Source organism: Pelophylax lessonae (genome assembly GCF_965119305.1).
Source record: "Pelophylax lessonae genome assembly, chromosome: 11".
In the NCBI taxonomy this organism is placed as follows: domain Eukaryota; kingdom Metazoa; phylum Chordata; class Amphibia; order Anura; family Ranidae; genus Pelophylax; species Pelophylax lessonae.
In genome coordinates, this window is record NC_138778.1 from 30264291 (window position 1) to 30282547 (window position 18257).

At 42.0% G+C, this 18257-nt stretch overlaps 1 protein-coding gene across 1 annotated transcript in view; it reads right to left on the reverse strand.

Moving 5' to 3' along the window:
- The window catches only part of ANKFN1 (ankyrin repeat and fibronectin type III domain containing 1), a 556552-nt gene that overhangs the window by 66959 nt on the left and 471336 nt on the right, over positions 1–18257 (reverse strand). Inside the window, exon 15 of the mRNA XM_082271748.1 lies at positions 9522–9688. Coding sequence (XP_082127874.1) covers positions 9522–9688 — 167 coding nt within the window. The remainder of the gene's footprint in view (positions 1–9521; positions 9689–18257) is intronic.

Below are 18257 nucleotides of genomic sequence, written 5' to 3' on the forward strand. Positions count from 1 at the left end.
CACTTTAGTGTGTATTGCTAGAGACGTTATTTTATTATTAGAGGGTGCATGTGATCAGCACAGGACCAATCAACACTGTACAGACAGAGGGTCAGGGGTCCTTCAGCCTCATAGGCATGTCAGAATAGAATAAAAACTCTTCCTACAAGCTTCAACCAGACATTGATAGAAGTCACAAGACTGCTATATACTACTGATGAGAAAAGGCATTTAGCGCCTTTATATGTACTAAAATAATTGCATTTCCATGTTCTGTGTATTTTGGGAGACTAGATATAGTGAATGCAGGCTCCTAAGTTCAGTAACAATTTAAACTTTTTACCATCGCATTCACCTCCATAATTTTCTGGTCCTTTATTGTGATAGAAGATATTATTGACCAATAGGGAGGTATAGAAAGAGGGAGGGGATGAGATAATGCAATTGAGATCCCCAAATTACTGTTGCTGCGTATATCCTTGGACCTATCCTCGGCATCTGCATTTTTTTCATCATTAGCAGTTTATCAGCAAACTTCAGACAATAAAATCACAGGAGAAAAAAATGCATGAAACATTTTGATAAATGAAGCAATATTATCACATGTGATCAGCCACTTTTGGTATGAGTTATGACATATCAGGGCTTAAAGGATCAGGCCCACACAGCAGAATTTAGTGATTACCTTTATAAGTAAATAGGCTAACATACCTGTAAATAAATTAGGTATATAGTTAAGAAGTGGGATTTATTGTTTGCATCTGTAAAGACATGGTGATGGCACTATTTTATGGCAAACAGTTCAGTTTGGCAAGTGTCACATGGAAAGTAACTGTGTGCTGCTGTAGTGCCAGACGATGGCATGTCACCAGTGAAATAGGAGCCCTTCGGGCAGTGCCGTTGAAAGAGTGACTGTAGGTGTGGGCACAGCTGTATATTAGCGCACTCCATCTATTTAGAAGCTGTAAATATATTCTGCAAGACAAGCCTGATGAAAGGACTCCTGTATATCATGCCTGGCAAGGGCTACCATAATCCCATTTCTACACTCACATGCCGTCAGAATCACTCAAAACCGCATGAATAGCTTGGAGTGAGGGAAGTACTGGCCGCCCACCACTGGGGTGGTGACAGGAGAAGTTGGGCGTAATGGAGTCACTGGTGGTCTCTGAGTAATCTGTCCTGTGACCATGAGTGACGTTACAACACCATACAAACTGACCTGAGTGCAAACAAAGGTTGCAAAAACACCTACAGCCTCATTCAATAAACAGCTTATATATTAAAAGTCTACTAACATGATCCTTTATTGCTGCTCATAGCAAACAGTTCATTTACAACTGTCACTCTACAGTCCATAAAACAAGGATTCTAAATGGTTGCTATGGACAACAAGAAATGTTTCTTTAGCACATTATACATGACTAAACCCCCAACAGATCTTTATGTTTAGTGCAGAACAGATCAGAATTTATTCAGGCCAGCACAATGCCAATTATTATGTGTACCACATATAAAAATCAGCATATAATAATTGGGAACTCTTTATTGAATGATGCTGTAATTGGATCTTAGAGAATTTGTCACCAGTACATTAATTTCAACGAAAAAATATTTTCATAAGATTATATGTGCATTTCATGTATTTTTTAAATATTTGCCAGCAAAAGCCTCCCTTGTGTAGACAAAAGTCCCTAATCTGCTGCTGGGTGCTGCCATCTTGGATGTGATGTCAGCAGCCCCAACAGACTAATGCCCCGTACACACGTTCAGATTATCGTACGACAAACCTCGCTTTCGACCTAATCTCACGATAATCGGATCGTTAGTACACAGCTTTCGACAGCCGATCACGACAGTTGGTCCAACAAAATCCGAAGGGACAAACCTGAAAACTTCTGTCGTACGACATCTTCTCGAACGATAATCATTTCGTCAGTACAGTATTCGTACGCTAAAAGTCGATCGACAAATACCACGCATGATCGGGAACAGTAAGATATTCCGCAGTGGTCAGACGTGTATACATCACTTCCGTTACGTAGCTATGAAAAATTCACTTGGTCAGTGAATCGTACGAAGAAAGTCGGATGGTTTTTAGGCAGAGTTGCTTTCGATTTTAGTAACATACAACAATTGTGAAACTTTAGTCGTACGATTATCGTACCATAATCGGAACGTGTGTACGGGGCATTAGAGTGGTCCCTCAAGTGACACTCTATAGTGTTCCCCTTCTCAGCATTCTCCTTGCCTTTCACAACTGGAAGTGCACTAGGCAGATCAGGTTGTAGAGTTTGAAGATAATCAGGGGGTGGAGAGGTAGAAAAACATTTATGGATGTTAGTACCTGACAATTCTAGAAGTGGTGATAGCCTCTGGATGAGATCAGACTTAGTGGCTGAAAATTCTGGTTTAGTAAGACAGGTCGCACATTGCATGTCTATGAGGCAGCCCGAATCAGGAGGCTAGAGCGTTGTCAATGTAAGACCTTGCTCCGGAATAAGGGAATTCCCACTATTTCTACCTTGTGCTCATATTCCTGAGCACATGTAATCTGCCATTGTTGCCCCTGAGGGGTACTCATAAGGTGGATGTGGACTGAGGGGGTTCAGTGTATCTGGTAGATCAGGCGATAACTAAGTTCCTGTTGCTGTGTCTCTGGAGTACCAGGCAACAGGTGAGACAGCAAACGATCAGCAGAAATGGTAACCAGAAGTGAGAGTCAGGAGCACTATGCCACTAGACAGAGGACTTCCACTAGTGAGGTGGAAGAAAGACTACTCGTTTTTAAATAGGCAGAGTTAACGAGACAATAACAATTGGAGTTAAGACTCAAAAGTGTAGATTACGCCATAACCTGTGCCCTCCAGACCGATTGTGTGCCTAGGGGTCCATCACCAATGCAAAAGGCTATAGTATAGTGTTTACTATACAGTAAACCCTGTCTTACCGTGTACATGTCGCTGGTCCTGTTCAAGGTCCAGGCTTTGCCGGTCTCTGTGGGACTACCCCCGAAGGTGTCTTCATGGTCTGGGTGCCATAGGAATGTTCCATGGCCCTGGACCTGTATAGCACTCTGCGGCTAACTCACTCTCCGCACTGTGTACCAATGTGAGAACCTAATACAGGATTCATTGACCAAAGCAAAGATTACAGTTGTTAGAGGTTTGATTCCAAAGATGTACATCAAGGATAACCATTCAGGAAACTACTAGCGAGCCATCGGGTGATAAGCAGCCAGATTTTCTTTTCCAACAGGAGAAGGGGGTCCATCACCTAAGGACACTAGCAAGTTAACTGCTGTGTCCTGTGCTGTATAATTATGATACAATTCATGGACATTGGGGACATCCAAAAGCAATCCCACTGAGGGGGTGGGCAACAGCAACTGAGAGATCCAATAGATGTGGAATCCTACTATACAAATATTTGAAGGAAACAATGCCTGAAAAAGGCTAGATGAAAAAAGGAGGAATAAACATGGAATTCCTAAGACAAAAAACGTATCAGCCTGGTCTTCCAGAGTAGGACAGGTGATACCACTAGGGGGGAAACTGCTACCTGAAAGAATAATGGACCTCTACCATAATGTGCAAGACAACCAATCATCCACCACAAGGAAAACAGGTGAAACAAAGATTACCAAAAGTGGAGAAGAAAGTCTGACCACCAGCTAAGTTGGTGAACAAACAAATGTTTAGTAAAAAATGCTTAACGCCAGGGGCAAAGCATGTCCCAATGAAAAACCAACCAGTGTACAGATGGAGGCTGAAGTAGAACATCAATATCCCCAGACTTTACTGAAATATAACAAACCTCTCTGCAGCGATCTAAGGGAGATAGGTGAGGAAACCTTCAATGTTAAACAAAGAAAGGTAGAATACTAAATCCCATTTAAGAAAGGGGTGGAGAGATTCACACACACACCTATATAAAAGGAATGTTTCCATGAAGATATATTGTAATGTAATACATACACAGATCTTCAGATTGAGAAGGGCCAGAACACGACCTACTTACTTAAACCTATAGGTAGGTGATTCAGAGCTGTGATATCCACAATGCAACCTGTCTGATCATAAATGTGAATAATCATTGTTTCAATTTTTCATTTAGTCTCCTAAAAGAAAGATGATAATCTTTCTTCCTGTACATAGGTCCCATAAGGATCTTCCTACTTTCCTACATAGGGGAACTATGTAGCTAGGTAATGGAGTGCTGAGTCAACCGACCTTTCAAGGAAGTACTGAACTAACAAGTTAGATACTTCCATGCGAGGCACAAGAGAAGGTTGCATAAAACGGCGGCAGTTGCAATTAATGTCAAAAGATATTAGTGCAATTATTTATCAAGCCCATATTTTCACTCAGATTAAATTTTAGTGCACGCAAACAAATTATAATACTCATTTTTGGTATAATATAAAAGATGAGGTTGCATTGAGTAAATATATACTAAACATGTCAGACTAAAAGATTGAGCACCCATAAATGATGCTTTAAAAATGTTAACAGCTCATCAATTTAGAGTTAAAAGTGAAGGATGGCCCTAGAAATATTGCTCAAAAGTTGCTTTAGCATGGCATGACGATAGCGATGTGCAGAGCAATTGATGTGTCTGTTAGTGTGTACGCTCCAACACATGTGCTTTTATGTATATGTACATGAAGCCTGGGGGCTCTAAAAATGGTTTTGGTGTTTTTTTTTAATTTGCCCAACTATATTGCTATCACAAGGGGCTGATAAACCCCTATGTGATATCAACACAGGTGACAGGTTCTCCCAAAGGGAACATTAGGCGTTCGATTTCTAATATTACCCCTCTAGCTGGGAAGACTGGAGAATGACAGCTCTAAACCCGGAAGTGATTAGAGGTGATCACTTCCAGGTTCATTCTTCACAAAGCAGATAAATGCATAAATGTTCACTTATCTACCACCACTTTCTGCTTTGACACCTGTCAGTGATGGTCCTGTGCACCAGGGAGGGACAGACGAGCGTGGGAAACATGGAAGAGAAGAAGGGCGGGGGTTGTAGGGAGTGAAGTCACCAAAAGCAGGCTATAGATGTGATCAGGTGGATATTATTTACTTCTACAAGAAAGCCTAAAAAGCCTACATTTCATGCTGCTGCCACTATAATTCTTCTGGCGGCAGCAGCAGCAGCGGCAGCAGCAGCAAAAAGGTTGATTTGGGGGGAAATCAGATGCAGGATCCTGTAAGCAATACTATTAGTCCTGGATGGATATACCAAGGACACTGACACAGCTAAAGCTGTCTAGTGTAAAGATGTAAGGAGGCGGATATCCGTCATTTAGAGGTAGAGTACTTAATATTTCCAGAGATTAAGGTTTTGCACACTCAAATGAAGTGCAGCGGAAGCCAGAACAAAAAGACTGACCCACATAGAAATACCCTACTGCTCCACAGAACCAGACTTAAAAGTAGGAAAATGGATACACCCAAAGGGAAAAGGTAAAAGGAATAATAACCATTGTATCCAGAAGTCAATAAATTCCAAATGGGACTTGTAAGATTAACTTCTTGATTTCAAGAACCATTTTTAAAATGATGCTTGTATCAATGGCTTTTAAACATACTCTACAGCAGCTGGAAGAGGCTCTGATGAAGAAGGTCCTCACTCAAAATGCGTAAACCATTATGGACGCTCTCTGGTCTTCCCATGTCATCGGTTAATTTCTGTGGACCTGGAGGCGATCCCATTTGCTTTTTATGACATGTACACTTGTGTCATGTGTTTGTGAGTAGAATACTTGCTTTTATCATTCAACGCGCTAGATTGGTGCGTTCTCTCTTTGTTTAAGAGGGGGTAAGCTCCGCGCTTATGGAGTTATGGATATATTTGGCAATATAGACTGCAGCCTCCCTATAATATAGTCAGAAGACTATATAATGTATTGAGATAAAGTGTAGGGGGTGGCGCTGTCTGTGTGCTGACTTAGGAGTGATAGAGTGCCAAGTGAATAAATAGTATCAATGACAGTAATAAATATGATATATAAAATATTGTATATAAAAAAAAAAAATATGTATGGTAAACCGTAAGTCAAAGTGACATGTGCATATACGTCCCTCAAAGGTGACGTGTGCTGGGATGATCGTAAGAAATAGAACCGAGTAATGGTATAAGATAGCAATATAATAGATGTATGTGTCCTGACGGATACAAGTATAATAGTATGTATACACTCAAAAAATGTGATAATAACACCAATAAATAAACGCAAATAGATATAAGTGCAACTATACATAAAGTGACACGTGCAACATCCTCAATTTAAAGTGACATATGCTAGTAAGTGCATGGAACTACAAATAAATAATTACAATCTTCCTCAAAATAAGCATATACAGTGGGTACGGAAAGTATTCAGACCCCCTTAAATTTTTCACTTTTTGTTATATTGCAGCCATTTGCTAAAATCATTTAAGTTCATTCTTCTTCCTCATGAATGTACACACAGCACCCCATACTGACAGAAAAACACAGAATTGTTGACATTGTTGCAGATTTATTAAAAAAGAAAAACTGAAATATCACATGGTCCTAAGTATTCTGACCCTTTGCTGTGACACTCATATATTTAACTCAGGTGCTTTCCATTTCTTCTGATCATCCTTGAGATGGTTCTACACCTTCATTTGAGTCCAGCTGTGTTTGATTATACTGATTGGACTTGATTAGGAAAGCCACACACCTGTCTATATAAGACCTTCCAAATCACAATGCATGTCAGAGCAAATGAGAATCATGAGGTCAAAGGAACTGCCTGAAGATCTCAGAGACAGAATTGTGGCAAGGCACAGATCTGGCCAAGGTTACAAAAAGATTTCTGCTGCACTTAAGGTTCCTAAGAGCACAGTGGCCTCCATAATCCTCAAATGGAAGACGTTTGGGACGACCAGAACCCTTCCTAGAGCTGGCCGTCCGGCCAAACTGAGCTATCGGGGGAGAAGAGCCTTGGTGAGAGAGGTAAAGAAGAACCCAAAGATCACTGTGGCTGAGCTCCAGAGATGCAGTCAGGAGATGGGAGAAAGTTGTAGAAAGTCAACCATCACTGCAGCCCTCCACCAGTCGGGGCTTTATGGCAGAGTGGCCCGACAGAAGCCTCTCCTCAGTGTAAGACACATGAAAGCCCGCATGGAGTTTGCTAAAAAACACCTGAAAGACTCCAAGATGGTGAGAAATAAGATTCTCTGGTCTGATGAGACCAAAATAGAACTTTTTGGCCTTAATTCTAAGCGGTATGTGTGGAGAAAACCAGGCACTGCTCATCACCTGTCCAATACAGTCCCAACAGTGAAGCATGGTGGTGGCAGCATCATGCTGTGGGGGTGTTTTTCAGCTGCAGGGACAGGACGACTGGTTGCAATCGAGGGAAAGATGAATGCGGCCAAGTACAGGGATATCCTGGACAAAAACCTTCTCCTGAGTGCTCTGGACCTCAGACTGGGCCGAAGGTTTACCTTCCAACAAGACAATGACCCTAAGCACTCAAAATAACGAAGGAGTGGCTTCACAACAACTCCGTGACTGTTCTTGAATGGCCCAGCCAGAGCCCTGACTTAAACCCTATCGAGCATCTCTGGAGAGACCTAAAAATGGCTGTCCACCAACGTTTACCATCCAACCTGACAGAACTGGAGAGGATCTGCAAGGAGGAATGGCAGTGGATCCCCAAATCCAGGTGTGAAAGACTTGTTGCATCTTTCCCAAAAAGACTCCTGGCTGTATTAGATCAAAAGGGGGCTTCTACTAAATACTGAGCAAAGGGTCTGAATACTTAGGACCATGTGATATTTCAGTTTTTCTTTTTTAATAAATCTGCAACAATGTCAACAATTCTGTGTTTTTCTGTCAGTATGGGGTGCTATGTGTACATTCATGAGGAAGAAGAATGAACTTAAATGATTTTAGCAAATGGCTGCAATATAACAAAGAGTGAAAAATTTAAGGGGGTCTGAATACCCACTGTAAGTGCCAATAATCCAAGAAAAAAGTGAATGGATAAAAACTGGTAAATAACATATAAATTATATGTGACTATAAGTAAAGAAAAAAGGGGGCAGTATAGTAGTCCGAAAATAGCTATAAAGTGGCAAGTGCTTGAGACTCCAAAGTGATGTGTCCCAATGACAACAACGGAATAAAATGGTGACAGATCAATAATAAATCAATAATAGTCGGGACTTCTGGAAAGTTCCCTGGTGGTCCAAGGGTAAAGGATCCCGGCTAAATACTATGGGGGTCTGATGGGGTCTGGGGGTATCCACTCCAAGTATCCGTAATGGTGTGGGATAAGTGGTCAAAAGATAGAGAGGCACATAGTGTAATACTGTAGATACAGCTTTTATTAGGTATACAGGGTAAAAAGTATTAACAAATGATAAGTCGTAAACAGGCAGTGAATCGGAGCGTCCGGAACGCTATGCGGTCCAAGCCTCGTTTTGTTTCTCTCTTTGTTGTTGTTTTACTGAGTTCTGAGAGACTGGGTCAAACCAAAAAGGCTGTTCCATGGCTCTTTAATTGGAAATCGCTCTGAGGATTACTAACACAGTACACGAAGGACTGAGAAATGCCATAAATCAGAGTCCATTGCCTAAAGGTCACATATCGGGATATGTTTACCACAATCAGAGACCAGCTCAGACAGAAATACATGGTTACTCTAGTAGCTGTGGACCTGGAGAATGCTCTAAAACTAAAAACACAGTGCACTAAGTTATGGAAAGTGCCACAATGCAGAGATCGGTGCCCAAAGGTCACATTCCAGGTTACCCCACCAATCTTCTTTCCAGCTGTATGTAGACCCGTTCAAGTAGCATATTAGACAGATTAAGGAGAAAAAACATCAGCAGAGTACCAAGTTTGATAGAATGGAAAGAGTATTTCCCAGCAGAGCTGAGGAAAAAGTGTCTAAACTCTTATTACACTTGTAAAAAAACGGATGCAGGGTGGATGTAGGCGTGGCTATATAGGGTCTGCCTTAACTTTTTTCCTATTCTGCCAGTGTCCAAACCTCCTAGAAGCATCAGTATAGCCAAAATGTCCAAGACTTACTATATTGCGGTGTCCATCAATGGACGATAAAGAAACATTTTCTGTGTTTTACAGTATCTGAATCATTGTTTAAGTTGGTGACATGGTCTCTTCAGAAGGTGTTTATGGTCTATGTTGTGATATTTTCTGACATATACAGTACATGTGAACTCAATCATGATGATTGATGACTTTTTTATATCTTGAAAGCAAAAACTTACAATGGAACCTTGCTAGTAGGAAACAATTTCACATCATAGGTTGAACTGGCCACATCATAGGTTGAACTGGATGGACTCATGTCTTTTTTCAACCTCACTAACTATGTAATTTGGGCTCTTTCACACCAGCAAGTTGTGCTGAAAGTATGGCCTTTTGTGTGCGCTGGGACACCATGCCAGAGCAGCCCTAATGCACGGTATATACTTCATTACAGTATCATTATTTTTGCAGTATGATGTAATTAGCCAAAGTTTTTTTTACCTGTATGTAGTCCAAGACTTGCTGATGCCTCTGCTTAGCAGCTGCAACCTCATCATCGGTAATTGCTTCACGCAAGGCCTGCTGGGAAATTAAGGAGTCCAGCTCTACTATAGCAGACAGTCGACAATACAAGCTGATAAACTTCTCTTTGTAGCAGCAAAAGTGAACTGAAATTTGGAGAAATAAAAGACTTGAGTGTGATATAGACACATATATACAGTACATACACATACAGCGCAGAGAGGGTGTGGCACACCTGTTTTTATCACTTCGTAGTTAGTGCATGCAAAGTTTTGTGCTCTCAATGCCATGTAATAATAATACCCATGTAATAATAAACCCAAGTATCTGCAGCATTACGCAATTCATTTTCCTTATTTCTTTTGTTTATAAAAATTGTAATAAATTACAGAGCGATAGTTACAGAATCACCAACCCATCATATCTATATATGTCTATATACACACTATTATTTTTGCATAATATCTTTTCAATTTAAAATACGAATAGAAGTCTTTAAATTATAAAAATAAAAATCAAAACAATAAAAAGGAATGTAAGTGTTAGGAATGGGTTAACCTGTGGGTTGCACACGGCACTTGGTATCCTTGACCGTTCAGTTACCAAATGTTTTTTTCCAGTTCTTCATTATGAAGCGCTACTCCCATAGGAGCCGCAGGAATACTGTCCAGGTCTTCACCACTAGCTTTGCCCCCTAGCCAGGAAAACAGGATCATCCACACATTTCTCCAATGACCAGTCTAGGGGTGTTGTTTTTATTTTTGGAGAACTTGGATAGTGCAGGGGGAATTGAGCGGGATACTCCAGAAACAAGAACTACACTATATTACCAAAAATATCGGGACGACTGCCTTTACACGCACATGAACTTTAATGAACATTAATGGCATCTCACTCTTAGCCAGGGTTCAATACTGAGTTGGCCCACCCTTTGCAGCGAAAACAGCTTCAACTCTTCTGGGAAGGCTGTCCACAAGGTTTAGGAGTGTGTCTATGGGAATGTTTGACCATTCTTCCAGAAGCACATTTGTGAGGTCAGAAACTGGTGTGGATGAGAAGTCCCGGCTCTCAGTCCTCACTCTAATTCACCCCAAAGGTGTTCTATCGGGTTGAGGTCAGGAGAGTGCAGGCGAGTCAAATTCCCCCACCCCAAACTCGCTCATCCATATCTTTATGGACTTGCTTTGTGCACTGGTCCAAATCATTTAGTAGAGGGGGGGTTATGGTGTGGGGTTGTTTTTCAGGGGTTGGGCTTGGCCCCTTAGTTCCAGTGAAGGGAACTCTTAAGGCGTCAGTATACATTTTGGACAATTTCATGCTCCCAACTTTGTAGGAACAATTTGGGGATGGCCCCTTCCTGTTCCAACATGACTGCGCACCAGTGTACAAACAGTCCTGACCTCAACGCAATAGAACACATATGGGATAAATTAGAGCTGAGACTGCGAGCCAGGCCTTCTCATCCAACATCCGTGCCTGACCTCACAAGTGCACTTCTTAAAGAATGGCCAAACATTCCCATAGACACACTTCTAAACCTTATGGACAGCCTACCCAGAAAAGCTGAAGCTGTTATAGCTGCAAAGGGTGGGCCAACACAATATTGAACCCTACGGACTAAGACTGGGATGCCATTAAAGTTCATGTGTTTGTAAAGGCAGGCATCCCAGTACTTTTGGTAATATAGTGTATTTACTTTGAAGACAAAATATTCTGTCTGAAAAAGCTGTAATAAAATCCATGCAAGCAAAAAACAGTGAACTTTAGCTTTGAAGTAGCAGTGGTAGTAATACCTTCAAACTCATTTCTTAAAGCTACAAGAGCAGAGTCCCCTTAAGCGGAAGATTAGATGGACAAAGCTCATCCACTGCTGACTCTCTCTAGTACCAGAGGGGTGGCAACAACACAAATGTTCCTAAGATCTCTCAGAAGTGTCTGTACTCACAAGACCTAAAGGCAGCTGGCTGCCACATTACAACTTCCAAGCGACACCTTATATCAGACTAGATTTTCAGTAAGCAGCCTCTCTTCTAGCACCAAGGTCTTGCCCACCCGAGGCCTCGCAACAGTAGACATGTGGCAACAAAGCCCTGGAGGGCAACAAGACCCTCCAGGCTGGACCATTCCTCTCCAGGAAAAGACCCCAAGCTCAGTGTGCTTACAAAATATATACAGTTTCCCAGCAAGCCTTCAAAGCCTGCCTCTCTGGGATTGGCCAGGGCTGTATCAATATTCATGTTGCCATCTGCATAGCTTCACACCTACCATCCAGAAACTTCTCAAGCTCTCCGGATGCAGAGGGAGCTACCAGACTAGCAGCAGCTGAGCACACTGAGCAGACCTGACTAACAGAATGCAGCTGCACTGATTACAGTGAGTAAAACTAAATTTACCTTACCAAACAATTACAGCCTCACTGACTACAGTGAGGCAACTAAATTTACCTATCAAAAAACACACAGCTCTACAAACAATGAACCACACTAAACCTATCTAATCCTAGCATCTATCTAGGAGGTTGCTACAATTAAATAATGTAGAATTTGCTCAACGTGGCAAGGGCATGTATTCCAGCACAGTGGAAATCTCTTTCTCTGCCCACACTATGTCAACAGATTAGCATAGTGAACACCATTACCAAGACCTCGCTGCCTCCATAAAAAAACTCAAAGCTCACTTTTATTAAATGTGGTCTTATTGGGCCCAATTTATTTTCCCTGAGAAATAACAGGACCTCCTTGCATCCTACTCTACCTAAATGAAGAAACTGTGCCCTGGAATAGTCTGTTACCTCCCACTTTCAACCTTTTCTCTTCCTCGCTATTCTACTTTTTTCTATCCTTCATCTTACTCATCTTCTTTTCCATATCAATGAAAATATAACATTTCTGCAGGGCATTTTGCTCTCCTCCCCCGCTGGCGACTTCTTGTCCCAATGCCCCATGTATTTGTCAGAATTACCTGATAGCACACGACTACGGCCCTGTTCTGTAAATGTTCATTAGACCTAAAGTGGTTGCAAACCCTTCCATATACCCAGTGAAGCGACTGGCCTCAGGTGATACACGGGGATTAAACAAATCCTCCCACATAAAACATACGTTGTACCTGTTTATCTGCAGTCTTCTCTTCTCTATACCAGTTTAAAGTGCAGAATTGATAAAGCTTTTGAGATTTCAGAAGATGGGGTGAAGAGCTGAAGTTACACTCTGCAGTGCTCAGTGATGAGAGCTCTGAGAGCTGATTGGAGGGAAGGGATGAACCAGTGTACACAGCACACAGGAACAGAGCTGAGGCTGTCAATCATCTGGAGCTCCCTCCCCTGTCAGTTTTTTTCTCTTGGTGTCAGGAAAACTTGTCAGAAGTCAGTCATGCTGATAGCAGAGGAAGGAAGCAGCAGACTGAACTTACACTTAGTGCTCTGGATTGTGACCGGTACACGCAATAAAGGGATATGCTTTGTTCATATTTCATGTCTGAGGTTTACAACCACTTAAAGGTTAATGTTTAGGGCCTCCCCAGCACTGTCATTCATTTCAATGTTATTCTATGTCATGTATATCGTTGTTTGTTTATGGGCCTGTATGATTACTCTGGTTGTTTAACCTGTGAATCATTTATTCACAGTCACTGTAAAGAATTACAAAAAAAATTATGTAGAACTTAGCCCTGATTGATCAAAGTTTATTAAAGGCTAGACAGTAACAGTAATATTAATTTTACTGAATTCAAAGAAATGCCTATACTCATTTTTTTCAGTACAGATTTCTTGAGCCACACAAGCAAAATACTGACCTAAACAAAGAGAAAAATAAATAAAAATAAAATCCTTTGACATAAAGTAATTTAGCTGAAAATAACATTCGCCACGTGGACAATCTGTGAGGCGTAAAGGCCATACAATCCCAAATGTTTCCCGTGTGAGTTTTACTTCAATACCAATTTCAGATGGAGTATATTTATTGTGCTGGTCAGATCCCAGATGAAGCTTGCTGAGATCTTAAATTATATTTAGGTGATAAAGTATATTAGTGCCTAAAACTGATTGAATCCCATAAAGATATTTACACCAATTTTTATTACTCTCACACTTAATTGCTGGCCATTTTATGCCTGTTAAAGTACAACTCCAGCCAAAGCATTTAAAGTTATTTTTGGATAGAGTGGGAAAGCATTAAACCTCTTTTCAGTTGTTGTTTTTTCCCAGTCCCACACTGAAAGGCATAAGAAGCAAGTAAAGCCTTTTTTTTTCGTAGTATCAGGAAGGGTTGGTACCTCTGTTCGGTTAAATGTCTGTGTGTTCCCACTAAAGGACTTTCTTCTCCATGTATTTTCAGTGCTGATGTAGGGTTCTATCCCTTCCAAAAAGGTTTTAGGTTGGAGCTCGGTTATGGATTTTGGCTGGCTATATGAGATGATTGTTGCCTGCTTCCACTGATTAAAGTCTATTGAGCAGGCATCACTAAGTGGCAGACTGTGGGCTGGGTGAGGACCAATTCACTGTCCCATCTGGACCCATGCGGTTCCGCCATTTAGGAGCCAGTTCTTCAACTCAAAGGCTGCTGCCGCTGCCATCACAGCAGATTGGAGAGCGGGAGGCAGCCACGGGACAATGCTAGACATAGAGAGGTAGACAAAGCAGCTTTGGATGGAGGGCGGGAGCTGCCAGATTTAACTTTTCAAGTGTCCCAGCAGATGATTGGTTGTTAGGAGGAAGGGTGGTCCTAGCAACCAATCACCTGCTGGGACACTTGAAATGTTAACTTCAACAGCTCCAGCCCTCCATCCAAAGCTGTTGTGTCTCCCACTGTCTAGAGCTGTCCTGCCTCCTGCTGTCAGCTCTGTGTGCCCAAGTAAGGTAGGAGAGTGAAGGGGCAGAGCTGAAAGGGCTACAATGTGAATAGGAGGACATAATTAGTGGGGGTCTGTAATGTGAATGGGAGGCACAGCTATGGAGGGCAAAACTGAGGGGGGCTGCACTGTAAATGGGAGGAGCAGAGGGGCTGCAATGTGAATGGGGCAACAGAATTAGTGGGGGTTTCTAATGTGAATGGGGGGGCAGAGCTAGGGGGAGGCAAAGAGGAGTGGGGGCTGCACTGTGAATGGGGGGACAGCGCTGTGGGGGTCTGTAATGTGATTGGGGGGCAGAGCTATGGGGGCAAAACTAAGTGGGGCTGCTTTGTGAATGGGAGGAGCAGAAATGGGGGGCTGCAATGTGAAAGAGGGAAGCAGAGCTGAGGGGGGCTGCAATGTAAATGAGGGAGCAGAGCTTAGAAGGGCTTTAATGTGATTGGGAGGAGCAGAGCTGAGGGGGCTGCAATGTGAATGGAGGAAGCAGAGCTGAAGAGGCTGCAATGTAAATGGGGGGCAGGGCTTAGGGGGGCTGCAATGTGAATGGAGGCAGAGCTGAGGTGGAGCTGCAAAATGAGTGGGGGTAAAGCTTAGGGGGGATGCAATGTAAAAGCTGAGAGGGGAGAAGTAAAGTGGGGGCAGATGACATTGCTATAGGGGGATGTGGGTAAGTGGGTCAGAGGACACTACTTGGAGGGGTTGGTGTAGAGGGGGGCAGGGGACACTACTGTGGAGGGGGGGGGGGTGATGTGTTGGGGCAGAGGACACCACTGTCAAGAGAAAACTGTGATGTAAAGAGGGACTGAGAAAACTGATGTAAACACGAGATAGTGATTTCAGAGGAGGGGGCTGTGATGTGAATGATCTGAGTCATCGCACGAACAGGTGATTCATTTGGACCTCGGCTGGAAGAAAATTTTACGGATTGGACCACTGTGAATTTTAATTCAATTACCCTGCTGTAGAGCATTTCCAGACCCTCGTGACTAAGATAATATTCAGACAAGATTGAAAATTATCTTATTTGCAGGGGAAAAAAAATCAATCAAGCAAGGGTTGTCTAATCAAGCAAAAATTGCCTTGACATGAAGTCTAAGGCTGCGTTCACACTCTGTGTGTCAGAAACGCGCAAAATTGCATGCTTTTCTGATAAGCATAGAATCGGTTGGCCTTTAGCAGATGTGCATAAGTGTCATTAATTCTAAATGGCACCCCCACGCATCTGCTAACATGCGCACCAAATCGCATGATGCAAATAGATTGCAAAAAGGTCAGGGACGGCTTTTGTGTCTTTTCCACATGTAGAGCAGCCTACTAAAATGAACGGGCTGCCTTGCACATGACACGTGGAAACACACACACGCTCTGTTGCACCTGCATGCCTAATGCCTATAGAAGATCTTTAAAATTAGATGAATTAAAATATTATGTATGGTTTTATCAAGGTTATCACACAACAAAATGCTGTTTTGAACACTCCTTGGTAACTGAGGCCTTAATAAAAGGAATGTGGTGCGATTTAAACATGTTTACACCCCTCTAAAATAGCAGACATTATTGTGACACTGATTAATGAATCTTTCATCCTAACTACATCAGCAGCACACATAATCTACATACAGACACCCACACTCATGAGCAATAAAAAAAACTAACAAAAAGGTCTTTGTTACTTGTTACATTACCCACACAAGACGTCACGCTAATGTAAAGATATTAATACAACATACCATGGGCCTCTTCTGTTTTTTTACACCCGTTGATGTACATTTTTACATGCGTACCGATGTGTGACATGAACAGAAAGGTGTAAATGAGCCCTCAAAGAAAATTATAGACTCAATTATTGAGTCTATAATTCAAATTTTTTTTTTAAATAGTTGTAAAGGAAATGACCTTGAAGTAAAAAAAAAAAAAAAAAGTAATATATCTTAAAGCCACATAAAAAATAAGAAAAATGTTCTATGTTTAATTTGTAATATAGTGTATAGGTGTATATGGGCATCACATTTGCTCATTACATATATAGGTATTGCTTCCTTATTTGCAGTTCTATATCATTGTTATACTCTATCACACCTTTTGACAGTGCAAGCCTGGGTTAGCCTGATCACTGAAAACAATACACTTCATGGGCAGCTGTTACCACCAAAAAAAAAAAAATGTTACCCTTGCTGTGGGTCCCTCTCTCCTGCTCATTTTGTCCAAAGGATGACACATAATTTTATATACTTACCATATTGCTTGCTCCTACAGGCTTCCTTCTCTTTGTGCAAATAGCTACCCGAAGTCTCTTCCATTCACTGACCAACTGGGTAAAGCTCTCTGATGGACCAGCAGTCCAGCATTGTATGGGAAAGGATGCCAAGGGCAAGTCCACATTCTGGAGCATCAGGCAGTAGAGGAGAGTACCAGCTGCTGGGGAGTGATAAGTTTATCCTTTTTTCTTTTGTTTTTTTGGAGTTCACTGCGTCTTTAATATACGGGATATACTGATGCCTAGAGAAGGATTGGACACTAGCAAACAAAATAAAAAAACTGTAGGCCAGCACAGGATAGGCAGTACCAACAGTATGATTATGAACACATAGGATAGCCTCCTGTGCCTCTTAATGGACTCCAAGAAAAAGATTTTATAGTGAGTAAAAAATTCTTATTTTCTTTGTTGTCTATTAAGAGACACGGGAAGTCTTTAACCAGCAAGATGTCCAAAAGTAGTCCAACTGAGGGGTGGGCAACCAATCACTGGCCCTAAAAACAGACAACAAGGAACTGGGGCCTGCCTGCTACTCAAAGAGCCACCTGAAAGACCTCATGTCAGAAGCTGCAACCAGATAAGGCTGAAACATCCACCTGGTACAGAGTGAACAAAGGACCAGGTGGCAGCCTCACAAATCTGGAAAAAAAAGTTGCCGGTACTGAAAAAGTCCAAAAAGCACTCACAAATCAAGTAGCGCCCCCCTTGACAGGGGAGGGTGGAATCTGATCCATAAGACGATAAGCTTGAATGATAATCTGTCTGAACCACTTAAAGATGGTGGAACGAGAAGCGGGGTTACCCTTCCAGGGTCCGCCTGAAATGAAAAAAGAAATCCGCCTTTCTGAAAGAAGCAATGACTGAAAGGTTGACTTGCGCAGCCTAAAACGTATCCAGATTGTGGAGAGAAATTACATTTTTCTGAATCACAGCCGAACAGAAAGATGAGAGAACAATGTACTGAGGTGAAAGACAGAACATGCCTGTTCCTATTTCAAGGCCAAAAGGGCTCTATGCTACAGATTCAGACACTTGGCCTGTATTGATAAAGGCTACAAGGAAAGCAACCTTGTGCATGGCAGCAAAGACATGAAGGTCTTGAATGGTTCAAACAGCCCTTTCTAAAGAACAGAGTGAACCATTTTCAAATTCAAAGTCACAGTCACTGGGGAACAAACAGGTGGGGTGGAGGTTAATGGAAATCCCCTCGTACAAGGGCCATAATCAAGGAATGAGAGGCCAAAGGTATTTAACACACATTGGAAAGAGGAGACACCTCACCTATGCTGAGAGCCAAATGATTTTTCCACCCAGCTGCAGAAAGGAGAGGTTTTGTCCCACAGAGAAGCTTATGAGGTGGAGACTACTAGACTCACACCAAGTGAAGTATGCTTTCTATATCCATCAATAGAGCATGTGGAAAGCAGACTTCCTACCTTTAGACATTTTAGGAACAACAAAATCACGGATGCCCTTGTCCTTTGGAATGCAGATCTCAACTACTATGTTGTCAAAGCCATCGACTGTAAAGCAGGATGGCCAATTGGCCTTTGGGACAGAAGTTCATCAGGCTGATCTCTTGCTTCAGAGCAGTGCTAGCTGCATTA